The sequence below is a fragment of the Prionailurus viverrinus genome, chromosome E1, assembly GCF_022837055.1.
Source record: "Prionailurus viverrinus isolate Anna chromosome E1, UM_Priviv_1.0, whole genome shotgun sequence".
In the NCBI taxonomy this organism is placed as follows: Eukaryota; Metazoa; Chordata; class Mammalia; order Carnivora; family Felidae; genus Prionailurus; species Prionailurus viverrinus.
Window position 1 is genome coordinate 22,851,596 of NC_062574.1, and position 13,596 is coordinate 22,865,191.

The 13,596-nt window shown below is 38.1% G+C and overlaps 1 protein-coding gene across 3 annotated transcripts in view; it reads left to right on the forward strand.

The window, feature by feature from the left end:
- AP2B1 (adaptor related protein complex 2 subunit beta 1) overlaps window positions 1–13,596 on the forward strand; it is a 129,059-nt gene that overhangs the window by 55,650 nt on the left and 59,813 nt on the right. For all 3 annotated transcript variants that reach the window (XM_047832225.1, XM_047832227.1, XM_047832226.1), the window contains exon 13: window positions 2,188–2,447. In XM_047832225.1, coding sequence (XP_047688181.1) covers window positions 2,188–2,447 — 260 coding nt within the window. The remainder of the gene's footprint in view (window positions 1–2,187; window positions 2,448–13,596) is intronic.

The following is a 13,596-nucleotide window of genomic DNA, read 5'->3' on the forward strand; positions in this document are numbered from 1 at the left end:
AGACAAAGCATGAACGGGGGAGGGGCAGAGAGAGAGGGAGACACAGAATCGGAAACAGGCTCCAGGCTCTGAGCCATCAGCCCAGAGCCCGACACGGGGCTTGAACTCACGGACCGCGAGATCGTGACCTGGCTGAAGTCGGACGCTTAACCGACTGTGCCACCTAGGCGCCCCTGTATGTGTATTTTAAATACAGATACTGAAACAGCGACTTACTGTTGTGGCACTAAAACAGCTGGAATGCCATCATATAGACATACTCTGAGAGGTAGATACCAGGATATTTATCGCTACTTTGTGACGTTCACATAAATGAATGCATGAATGGCAGGAAGGAGGGAGAAAGAGGCAACAACCTAAATGTCCATTGATAGGGCACTAGTAAATAATGTTGCAGTGCTGTGTATACTGGGGAAGTTTGCAGGTGTATATGCCAGTGTGGAAAATACCTTGCAGAGGGGCGCCTGGGTGGCGCAGTCGGTTAAGCGTCCGACTTCAGCCAGGTCACGATCTCGCGGTCCGTGAGTTCGAGCCCCGCGTCGGGCTCTGGGCTGATGGCTCAGAGCCTGGAGCCTGGTTCCGATTCTGTGTCTCCCTCTCTCTCTGCCCCTCCCCCGTTCATGCTCTGTCTCTCTCTGTCCCCCAAAAAATAAATAAACGTTGAAAAAAAACTAAAAAAAAAAAAAAATTTAAGAAAATACCTTGCAGAGGAGTATATATAATGTGAAATTGGTTTTATATAAAATGGATATATGTATGCTTAGGAGCTCTCTGGAAGGACACATAACCACACTGTTAAAATGGCTATCCTGGGGATGTAAAGTGGGGAAGGGTTGGATGTTTGGGGAGATTTAAAATTTTTATTTATTTTTATTAAAATATATACATATTTTTAAAGATTTTGTCCTTAACACACAAAAAAATAATTTTTTTAAAGATTTTGTTTTTACACACCTAGTGTGGGGCTTGAATGCACAACCCCGTCATCAAGAGTCATGTGCTCTACCAACTGAGTCAGTCAGGTGCCCCAGAGACTTATTTTTATATTACAAACTTTTTTTTTTTTTTTTTTTTTTTTGAGAGAGCAAGCATGAGTAGGGGAAAGGGGCAGAGGGAGAGAGAGAGAGAATCCCAAGCAGGCTTCATACCTCGTGGGGAGCCTGACAGGGGGTTCAATCCCATGACCCTGGGATTATGACCTGAGCAGAAATCGAGAGTCAGACGCTCAACTGGCAGCTACCCAGGCACTCCGATATGTTACAAACTTCTAATTGTGATATGGCATTGATGAATTTTTTTTTAGCCATGAGTATGAATAAAAATTATTTTAAAACTACCACAGAAAAAACAAGACCACTAAATTAAAAGGTCACCCCTTTGGGAAATGTTTAGTTCCATGCTCTCCTTAACAGTCATTTATTATTTTAGATAGTAGTACCTCTCATACTATATTGTAATAATTAGTATTCTAGACTTGTTAAAGTCAGGCACTATGTGTCTTATCTCTTTATTTCCAGGGCCTAGCCAGTGTCTCCATAGGAGATACTTAATAAATATTTGAATGAAGAAAGAAGGTATGGGTGAAATATTTTTAAAATCTATTTCGTGAATAATCCTGCTGATGTTTATAGCAGTTAAAAAACATTTTTGGGGGAGACACCCGAGTGGCTCAGTCGGTTAAGTGTCCAACTTTGGCTCAGGTCATGATATCATGGTTCGTGAGTTCGAGCCCTGCATCAGGCTCTGTGCTGACAGCTCAGAGCCTGGAGCCTGCTTCGGGTTCTGTGTCTCCCTCCCCCTCTATCTCTGCCCCTCCCCTGCTCACACGCATGTACCCTTGCTCACTCTCTCAAAAATAAACATTAAGAAACATTTTTTTAAAGAATTATTTTGATGTTCCAAGGCTGTCTCAAGGAGTTAATTTCTATCAAATTAAACTTTTATTTTCCATTCCCCATCTTCCCTTGAAATTTAGTCTTAGAACTAACCCATCTCGACTTATATTTAAATTCTTTGGAACATTAGAGATTACAGAATTATGACTGTATTAAAACTGTGTTGAGTTTAAATATCTTAACAGCCAATTTTATAAATCACTACAGCATTGCCTTAATATAAATATAACAGGTTGGGTTTCTGTATGGAGAAAACTTCCATTTAAACCTTCTTACCCTTGCCTTTCATTAGGATTCTGATAATCCTGACCTTCGAGACCGGGGCTATATTTATTGGCGCCTTCTCTCAACGGACCCTGTCACAGCCAAAGAAGTAGTCTTGTCTGAGAAGCCACTGATCTCTGAGGAGACAGATCTTATTGAGCCAACTCTGCTGGATGAGCTAATATGCCACATTGGATCTTTGGCCTCGGTATACCATAAGCCTCCCAATGCTTTTGTGGAAGGAAGTCATGGAATCCATCGCAAACACTTGCCAATACATCATGGGAGGTAAGCAGGTGAACTAGGTTTTGAGTGAGAAGTAACTCTTTTAGACAGAGTTGGTCTTCTTCCTGTTGTTATAGCCTAGAAAAGAACTTGGTATGCATTTTGCAAACTTACTATAATGCCCTGGGGTCTCCATCGGAATACCAGTGACCACATACATAATAGGTGAAGGGCTCTTCTGTGTTCTAATTTGGGAAGTAGGTAAGATAACAGCTTTAGAAAATGATGAAGACCTTTTTTTTTTTTTTTTTTTTAAACTTTTTAGTTTATTTATTGTGAGAGAGAGACATGAGTGGGAGACATAAGCATGAGTGGGAGAGGGTAGAGACAGAGGGAGAAAGAGAGAGAGAGTATCCCAAGCAGGTTCCGCACTGTCAGCAGAGAGTCCAATGTGGGGTCCGAACTCACGAAAAACTGCAAGATATGACCTGAGCCCAAATCAAGAGGTGGGCTCTTAACCAACTGAGCCACCCAGGGGCCCCATTGGTGAAGACCTTCTAAACTGATAAATTTGAAAGTTGTTTATGTCCCCAGATGAGGCTAGAAATCTTTTCAGGGCTGAAAATTTGGAAAAAAAGACTATACGTACCTTTAGCTATCTTATTGCTTTAGTGTAACTTTGGTAGAAGCTTATGGATAAAGTTAGCAGATACTGCTTTTGTGCTATAAAGCTATTAGTGAAATAATATTTACAGGATTGTTTTATAAGAGCAGCCTAGATTCCTTCCTCTACTGGCTTTGGGCTCTGTTCTTTTTCTGGCTCCTTAAGGTATAAGGTTAGGTTTGGGATTTTTCTTGCTTCTTGGGGTAGGCCTATACAGCTATAATCTTTCCTGTTAGAACAGCTTTTGCTGCATCCGCAAGATTTTGGTATGCAAAATGAAAACAACTGTGTTTTCATTTTCATTTGTCACCTTGTTTTTGATTTCCTTTTTGATTACTTGGTTAACCCATTCATTGTTTAGGAGCATGTTATGTAGCCTCCATGTATTTATGTTCTTTTCCAGCTTTTTTTCTTGTGATTGATTTCTAGTTTCATACCATTGTGGTCAGAAAAGATGCATATGATTTCAGTTTTTTTTTTAATTTAGGCCTAACGTGATATATTCTGGAGAACACTTGACAAAAATGTGTATTCTGCTGTTTTGGTATATTCTGAATGGAATGTTCTGCATATATCTGTTAAAAAGCATTCAGTCTAAAAGAGAGGTTAGAGTGGGAGAGAGCCAAAGCATAAGAGACTCTTAAAAACTGAGAACAAACTGAGGGTTGATGGGGGGTGGGAGGTAATGGGTATTGACGAGGGCATCTTTTGGGATGAGCGCTGGGTGTTGTATGGAAACCAGTTTGACAATAAATTTCATATATTAGGAAAAAAAAAAGCATTCGGTCCTATGTGTCATTCAAAGCTCCTGATTGATTTTCTACCTGGATGATATATCCACTGATGTAAGCAGGGTGTTGTTCCTTGCTGTTATTGAACTACTGTCAGTTCCTTCCTTAATGTGTGTTAATAGTTGCTTTACGTATTTAGGTGCTGCCACGTTGGGTGCATAAATATTTACAATTGTAATATCCTCTTGTTGGATAGTTTCCTTTATCATTAGCCAGTGCCCATTTTTGTCTCTTGTCATGATCTTTGTTTTAATGTCTATTTTGTCCATTGTAAGTATTGCTACCCCATCTTTATTTTTGCTTCCATTTGCATGGTAAATGTTTTTGCATCCCTTCATTTTCAGGCTGCACATCTTTAGGTCTGAAGTGAGTTCCTTATGGGCAGCATATAGGTGGCTCTTGCTTTTTTTGTCCTTTCAGTCACCCTGTGTTGTTTTGATTAGAGCATTTAGACAGAGTTGGATGCAGCAGTGCTGTTCTAAGAGGGAAAATTATAGCAATACCTTCCTGAGACTTAACTCAGGAAGCAAGTAAAATCTCTACCTAACCTTACACCTAAATGAGCTAGGAAAAAAAAAAAAGCACAAAGCTGGTAGAAGGAAGGAAATAGTAAAGATTAGAGCAAAAAGAAATAGAGACTTAAAAAAAAAACAACCAAAAAAGAATCGATCCAGGAAACTAGGAGATGGTTGTTTGAAAAAATCAATAAAATCGATAAACCTTCAGTCAGACTCATCAAGAAAAGGAAGAGAAAGGACTCAAATCAGGAATGAAGGAGAAATAACTGACACCACAGAAATAAAAAGCATTAGAAGAGAATAGTATGAAAAATTATATGCCAACAAATTAGACAATCTAGAAGAAATGTATTAGTTCCTAGAAACCTGTAACCTTCCAAAACTGAATGAGGAAGAAATAAAAAATTTAAACAGACCCCTTACTAGCAATGAAATTGAAACAGTAATCAAAAAATTCCCAACAAACAAAAATTCAGAACCAGATGGATTCACAGGTGAATTCTGCCAAATAGTTAATACTTATTCCTCTTAAACTATTCCAAAAAATAGAAGAAAAAGGAAAGTTTCCAAATTTGTTCTATAAGGCTAGCATTACCCTGATACCAAAACCAGAAGAAGACACTACAAAAAAAGAAAACTACAGGCCAGTATCTCTGATGAACATAGATGTAGACATCCTCAACAACCTACTAACAAACTGAATCCAACAATACATTAAAAAATGATTCATCTTGATCAAGCGGGAATTTTTCCAGGGATGCAAGGATAGTTCAGTATTTGTGAATACTGAATACAAATGAATTAACATAATGCATCACATTAACAAGAAAAAGGATAAAAACCATATGATCACCTCAGTAGATACAGAAGAAGCATTTGACAAGATACAATATCCATTCCTAATAAAAACTGTCAACAAAGTAGGTTTAGAGGAAACATACTTCAACATAAAGGCCGTATATGAAAAACCTGTGGCTAACATCATACTCAGTGGTGAAAAACAAAGCTTTTCCTCTAAGATTAGGAACAAGACAAGGATATCCATTCTCTCCACTTTCCTGGGTACAGCAGTCAGACAAGAAAATGAAATGAAAGGCATCCAAGTTAGGAAGAAGTAAAACTTTGAGTGTTTGCAACTGACATACTATATATAGAAAACACTAAAGACTCCACCAAAAAACTACTAGAATAAATGGACTCAGTAAAATTGTAGGATATAAAATTAATATATAGAAATCTGTTTCGTTTCTATACACTAATAAGTAAGTGGCAGAAAGTTAAGACAATATCATTTACAATTGTACCACACCATAATATACCTAGGCATAAACTTAACCAAGGAGGTGAAATACCTGTACTCTGGAAACTATAAAATGCTGATGAAAGAAATTAAGGACAACAAAAACATGGGAAGATATTCCATGCTTTTGGATTGGAAGAACCCATATTATTAAAATGTCCATACCACCCAAAGCAATCTACAGATTTAATGTAATCCCTATCAGAATACCAACTGCATTTTTCACAGAACTAGAACAAACAATCCTAAAATATGTATGGAACCACCAAAGACCCTGAATAGCCAAAGCAGTCTTGAAAAATAAGAACAAAGTTGGAGGTACACAATCCCATATTTCCAAATATACTACACAGCTGTAGTAATTAGATAGTGTGGCACTGGCGCAAAAATAGGCACATAGATCAATGGAACTGATTAGATGGTCCAGGAATAAACCCATGGTTTTGTGTTGGAAAACTGTATAGCTACATGCAAAAGAATGAAACGACCTCTTTCTTATACAAAAATAAACCCAAAATGGATTAAAAACCTAAATACGAGACCCGAAACCATAAAATTCCTAGAAGAAAACATAGGCAGTAATTTCTGTGACCGAAGGAAACATTTTTCTAGATCTGTCTCCTCAGGTGAGGGAAACAAAAGCAAAATTAAACCATGGGGACTACACCAAAATAAAAGTCTTCTGGACAGCAAAGGAAACCATCAACAAAACAAAAAGGGAACCTACTAAATGCGAGAAGATATTTGCAAATGATATATCCAATAAGAGGTTAATATCCAAAGTATTTAAGAACTTACACAACTCAACAGCAAAAAACACAATCCAATTTAAAAATGGACACAGGACTTTAAATAGACATTTCTACAAAGAAAAGATGGCCAACAAACACATGAAAAGATGCTCAACTTCACTTATTAGAGAAATGTGAATTAAAACCACAGTGAGAGGGGCACCCGGGTGGCTCAGTCAGTTAAACTTCCTGCTCTTGATTTCGGCTCAGGTCGTTATCTCACAGTTTGTGAGATTGAGCCCCACATTGAGCTCCATGCTAACAGCATGGAGCCTACTTGGGATTCTCTCTGTCTCTGTCTCTGTCTCTCTCTCTCAAAATAATATTAAAAAAAAATAATAAAACTACAATGAGATATTATTATATACCTTTCAGAATGGCTAAAATCAAAAACGTGTAAGAAATAACAAGTGTTGGTAGGATGTGGAGAAAAAGGAAATCTTGTGCATTGTTGGTGGGGATGCACACTGGTGCAGCCACTGTGGAAAACAGTGTGGAGGCTCCCCAGAAAGTTATAGAATTGCCATATGATCCATTAATTCCCTATTGGGTATTTACCGAAAGAAAACGAAAACAGTAATTCGAAAAGACACATGCACCCCTATGTTTATTGCAGCATTATTTACAATAGCCATGATATGGAAGCAACCTAAGTGTCCATCTATAGATGAATGGATAAAGAAGATGTGGTATATATACACTATGGAATAATATTCAGCCATAAAAAAGAATGAAATCTTGCAATTTGCAACAATATGGATGGACCTAGAAGGTATAATGCTAAGTAAAATAAATCACTCAGAGAAAGACAAATACCAATGATTTCACTCATATATGGAATTTAAGGAGCCAAACAAATGAACAAACCAAAAAGAAACAAGGAACAGACTCTTTTTTTTTTTTTTAACATTTATTTATTTTTGGGAGACTGAGAAAGAGAGCATGAGCAGGGGAGAGGCAGAGAGAGAGGGAGACACAGAATCTGAAGCAGGCTCCAGGCTCTGAGTTGTCAGCACAGAGCCCAACACGGGGCTCGAACCCACAAACCATGAGACCATGACCTGAGCCAAAGTCCGATTCTTAACCAACTGAGCCACTCAGGTGCCCAGAACAGACTCTTAAATATAGAGAATAATCTGGTGATTGCCAGAGGGGTGGTGGGTGGGGGGATGGGCAAAATAAAAATATACTTGATGAGCAATGGATTAATGTATAGAGTTGTTGAATCATTATATTGTACACCTAAAACTAATACAACACTGTATGTTAATTATGCTTGAATTAAAAGAATAATAATAGCCTAGATTCAGTGTAGACAGTTTCTCAGTTACCTGTACTCTTTTTTGCCAAATTGATCGTAATATCAAGGGAATTCTATTATGAACAGGTTCTCTGGTAGCATGGAACTCTTTCTTTTTACTGATCTCAAAATTTTAATTTTAATTTAATAAGTTTAATAAAGTCTTAGAATGGGTATCTTGGAATTTTTTCAGAAACTCTTTCCTTCCTTAATCATAATAAACCTTAAACCTAAGTTTGATCCCAGATTGACTAAAGTGATTAATGTGTGTCTTGTACCATTTTCTAATACATATTGTTGTTTAAGTGGTTCAGAGTAGCCAGAGTGTAGGATTTATTGTTTTACAAATTAGCGTAGTCAACATTTTCAGCTCTGTTTAAACAGACTGTGCACACAGATAAACAAAAAGGAAAGGTCAACATCCAAGCAAATCTTTAATTAATATTCATTAGTCTTTACTTGAGTTGACTCTTTGGTTTTAGGGCAGGTGCTATGATTTTCACCCAGAGGAGCTGTAGCTTCCTAAGGATTAGGCCTTGTAACAGTAGGGTGTTTTGCCTGTAGGCAAATATATTTAACCTTCTCTAGATGTGATCATTTGACTTTTAAGTTCATCCATCTCATCCGTCTCCTAGTCTGTTCTTTAATTTTGGGTAATAAATAGGGATTTTGTTTTTAACTTGCCTCTGTAACCATATTTATATGCCATTTAAGTTACCTGTCTCCTGATAACTTAAAAAAAAATTTTTTTTAATGTTTTTATTTATTTTTGAAGGAGAGAGACAGCATGAGCAGGGGAGGAGCAGAGAGAGAAGGAGACACAGAATCCGAAGCAGTCTCCAGCTCTGAGCTGTCAGCACAGAACCTGATGCGGGGCTCTACCTCATGAACTCATGAACTGTGAGATCATGACCTGAGCCAAAGTCGGACGCTTAACCGACTGAGCCACCCAGGGGCCCCTCTCCTGATAACTTTTGACCCTTGGATGGGGAAAGTGAAACAAATCAAGAAATAAAAACAACCCTTTCTAGAACACAAGAACCAATATTTAAACCATAAAAAGGAACACAATCTCTTACATAGGTCTTTATCTGATTAATAGTCTTTAATTTGTTACCTTCACAATTCCTTATGTGGTTGCTTTTTAGGTAATTTTTTTTTGTCCATTTGTGCTTGTATTGTTTTTTTTAAAGGAAACACAAATGCATAAAAATCCCTTTTGAAATAAATAGGGATGATATAGGGCGCCTGGGTGGTTTAGTTGGTTGAGCGTCTGACTTTGGCTCAGGTCATGATCTCACGGTTCTTGAGTTTGAGCCCTGCATCGGGCTCTGTGCTGACAGCTCAGGGCCTGGAGCCTGCTTCAAGTCCCATTTCTCCCTCTCTCTGCCCCTCCCTCACTCACACTTCACCTGTCTCTCTCTCTTTCAAAAATAAACATTAAAAACATTTTTTTAAATAGGGATGATATATTGCTGCAAATGGCATATCCATAATAGTACTGACATTACCTAGCTCTCTTCTGCATCATGCAGTTAAGAAGTGATATGCCTCTGACATGAAATACAGCTACACTGTAAAACCTTATCCTGCCTCTTCTAGAGATCTAAAAATGGTTACTAAACTAAAATCACTTGGAAAAGGGAAAAGTGCTTTTGAGTTGGGTATTGCTTATTAAACTTGGCTTCTCAGGGCTGTGGGAGAGATGTGAGATGGTAAATAGTAGTCTAATTTAGAAAAATTTCACCTTAAAAAATACTGCTTTGGTGACAGTTAAGCAGTTATTTCCCAGGAGTTCATGATGGGAAACATTTTCACGTTTATTTTCTTGTGTTTGTCATTTAGAATGCATAATGATTTACCATTTTCTTGTAGAAACCATAGGAGTGTTTACTTCTTTTCATCTAATGCACTTTACCTTCTCATGGAAGGAATTTATGTGCGTTGTTACCTATTCTGCCTTCTATTTAGAGGTACTGATAATATGACAGAACACTTCTTAAATGGCACATGTCATAAGATGATAGAATTTCATGTTCAGAAATATATTTTATAGAGATTTCATATATTTCTTGGCAGGTGTATATGAAATCGCTTCCCTTTTTGACTTCCTTATTAATTTTTGGCTATTTTTGCCTCTCTTCCCCCAGTCTAGATACTTTTTATCTTGGCTTCCTTGACACTTTTTGCTCCTAAGTCATCTTTCTTAGATTGGTTTTCTGTATTTTATCTTTGCCATTCTGTGTTCATTCTTTTCTCTGATTATTAATCTCGATGGTGTTGCAAGACTCATTCTGAACCTTCTCTGTTTGTGCTTCTCTTTATTCCCTTAGGAAACTGATCTAAACGTAGGTACCGCTGATCTATTACAAGGCTTTACGGTTTACACCATGTTTTCATTTCATCCTCCCTAAAATAGATCTTTGTGTTTTGATGACATTGTTATCATTTTACTGATGAGGAAAGTTTGTCTCAGAGAAGTTGTCACTTGCCCAAGATCACACAGCTGGTAATTATTGGAGCCAATACTTGATCTTCGTCTTCTTTTTTTTTTCAACATTTATTTATTTTTGGGACAGAGAGAGACAGAGCATGAACGGGGGAGGGGCAGAGAGAGAGGGAGACACAGAATCGGAAGCAGGCTCCAGGCTCCGAGCCATCAGCCCAGAGCCTGACGCGGGGCTCGAACTCACGGACCGCGAGATCGTGACCTGGCTGAAGTCGGACGCTTAACCGACTGCGCCACCCAGGCGCCCCGATCTTCGTCTTCTTAATCTAGACCGTCTACTCTTTACACCACACCCCGTGGTACTCTCTTACAGTCTCTTCTCCTAAGCTGTCTGTTAGACTTCTTGACTTATTTTTCTTACTTGAAACTTAACAATGGAACCACATTTATATTTCCCATCATCCCTTCAGATTTCTCTGTAATTATGAGGAACATCACTAGTTTTTTGCTTCTTAGTTTTTGTTTATTCTCCAAATTTGATTATTCATTCTTCTTTCATGTATGTTCAAGAAAATATTGTTAAAGGAATTTTTACAGTGTTTTTTTTTTCCTTTGTATTATGTAAATCTTAGAAAACATGCAAGGTAGGGTGGTATAGCAAACTCATGTCTCCTTGTCCCTCAGCCTCCACAGTTACCACTGTATTGCCAATCTTGGCAATTACCAAGATTGTGCATTACCCCCACAATTTTTTATTTTTTGAGGGAGCTGGAGTATTTTAAGTCAAATTCCAGACCTCCTATCATTTCACCCATAAGTACATTACTGGTAGCTCTAATAGATAAGGATTTTTTTTTTAATGACAATAAATTATCAAGCCTCACAAAGTACAATTAATATTGAATAAGCAGTCTGAACTACTTTCAGACTTTCTTAATTGTAATTCTCTATTGTCTTTTAAAATTTATCTAGGATTGACTTTATTGTTCCCTTAAATGTTTGGAAGAATTCACAGTGAAACCATCTCAGCCTAGAATTTTCTTCCTGGGATTTTCCCCACTTTTTAAATAGATAAATCATTTATAGTAATCTTAAAAAAAATTTTTTTTTAATGTTTATTTTGAGAGAGAGAGAGCATGCAATTGGGGGAGGGGCAGAGAGAGAGGGAGACACAGAATCCAAAACAGTTTCCAGGCTCTGAGCAGTCAACACAGAGCCTGATGCGGGTTCGAACTCATGAACCATGAGATCATGACCTGAGCTGAAGTTGGGCACTTTACCGACTGAGCCACTCGGGCACCCCTCATTTATAGTAATTTTAATGCTGTGCTAACCTTTAGTGTATAGCTCAACACATTTTTGCATTTGTATACAATCATAACCACCACCCTGATCAGATATTTCCAGCATCTTAGAAGATTTCTCATGCCCCTTTGCCATTAATACCCACTCTCCAGAGATAACCATTGTTTTAACTTATATCACTACAGTTTTGCTTCTTTTTTTTTTTTTTTAGGTTTATTTACTTTGAGAGCGAGAGACAGAGCAGGGCAGAGAGAGCATCCCAAGCAGGCTCTGTGGTGTCAGTGTGGAGTCCGACACAGGACTCAAACTCATGAACCATGAGATCATGACATGAGCTGAAATCAAGAGTCGGATGCTTAACTGACTGAGCCACCCTGGAGCCCTTGCTTATTCTTGAACATGATATAAGTCAGTTGTATGTATGTTGGGGCTCTTATGGATAACGCTGCTATGAACATTCTTAGTATGTCTTGATAGAGTTATGTACTTCTCCTGTATATACACCTAGGAATGGAATTGCTAGGTCATAGAAGATGACCCAGCGGCTATACGAGATACTGCCAGTTTTCCTGAGTGATCAGGAAATACACTCCTAGCAGTGTATAAGAGTTCTGGGTGATCCACATCCTCAGAAGCACTTGGGATTGTCAGTTATTTTAATTTTTGCCATTCTGGCAGATGTGTGGCAAGGCCTTGTTTTAGTTTTCATTTGCATTTTCCTGTTGAGTAGAGATGGCTTAAGTCCCTCTTCATGTTTATAGACATGATCCGCTTTTGGTAGAGGACCCTCTACTTTAGGTAGTAGATCCTCTTTTGTGACATGTCTGATCTTATTTTTTAATGAGTTCTCTTTGTAGGAATTCTTTATGTAATGATTGAATGACTTACAGGAATCTTTTATATGATTTGAATACATGTTTTTTGTCAGACACATGTATTGCAAACATCTTTCTGTAGTCTGTGAGACAAAGACTCGTTTTTTGTAAATGGTGTTGTTTGAAGAAAAGATGCTCTCAATTTTAATGAAGTCCAGGTCATCACTTTTTTTTTCCTTCTTATACTTAGTGTTTTCTATAGAAACATTTGTCCACTTCAAGGCCATCAAGGTCCTCTCCTCGGTTTTGCGCTTCACATTTATGTTTGCTATGTCTCTTTAATTTTTATTTTGTGAGATAATAGGAGTCAAGGCTCATTTTTTCTCACACAGCTATCCAGTTGACCCAACATCGCCTAGTCTCGGCGCTCGCCACTTTTTATTTTCGTGTGTGGTGGCTGTAGCAGTTTAGATTACTCTTCGCTGATCCCCATGCTTATTCTCCCATCTTCGGTCCATTTTCCATACAGCTGTTAGTGTTTCTATGATATTTTTAGTTCTTTGTTCAACAAATCAAAGTGATTCTGTATTGCCTATCACAAAAAATTAACTTCCCAGGCTAGTTTCCAAAGTTTTATCTCCCTCATTTTCTCTTTCCCAAAATCTTAATCCCAATCTCTTATCCTGCCAGTACAATTTTTTCACCACCTCTGTTGTCAGATTGCTCATTTCTGTGCCTTTGCACTAACCATTCCTTCCTTTTGGGAAGGTCTCTCTCTAGTAGTTCCCCATAACTGTTCTGTTCTTCAAAAGCCAGTCATAACATCATTCTCAGAAGCTTTTAGAATCAGCTGCACCTGGTTTTGTCTCTCTATCCTGTCAGTATGCAGGCACTCCTGTGGTACTCGGTTTTACCTGTTACACAGTAAGTGTGCTTTTCAGTCATTTTGTAAATGCTGCTTTTGTTGTTGTTTGAATGTAAGTTATTTGTGGGCAGGAAATATATTTTCCTTTTTTAAACATACTGCCCTGGAGGGCGCCTGGGTGACTCAGTCGGTTGAGTGTCTGACTCTTGATTTCGGCCCACATCATAATCGTATAGTTCATGGGTTCAATCCCCACATTGAGCTCTGTGCGCTGGCAGCACAGAGCCTACTTGGAACTCTCAGTCTCCCTCTTTCTCTGCCCCTACCCTGCTCGTGCTCTCTCTCTCAAATAAGCAAACTTAAAAAAAAAATGGGAAAACCCTGGGGTTCTCATTACGGTGCTACATCTTAGAG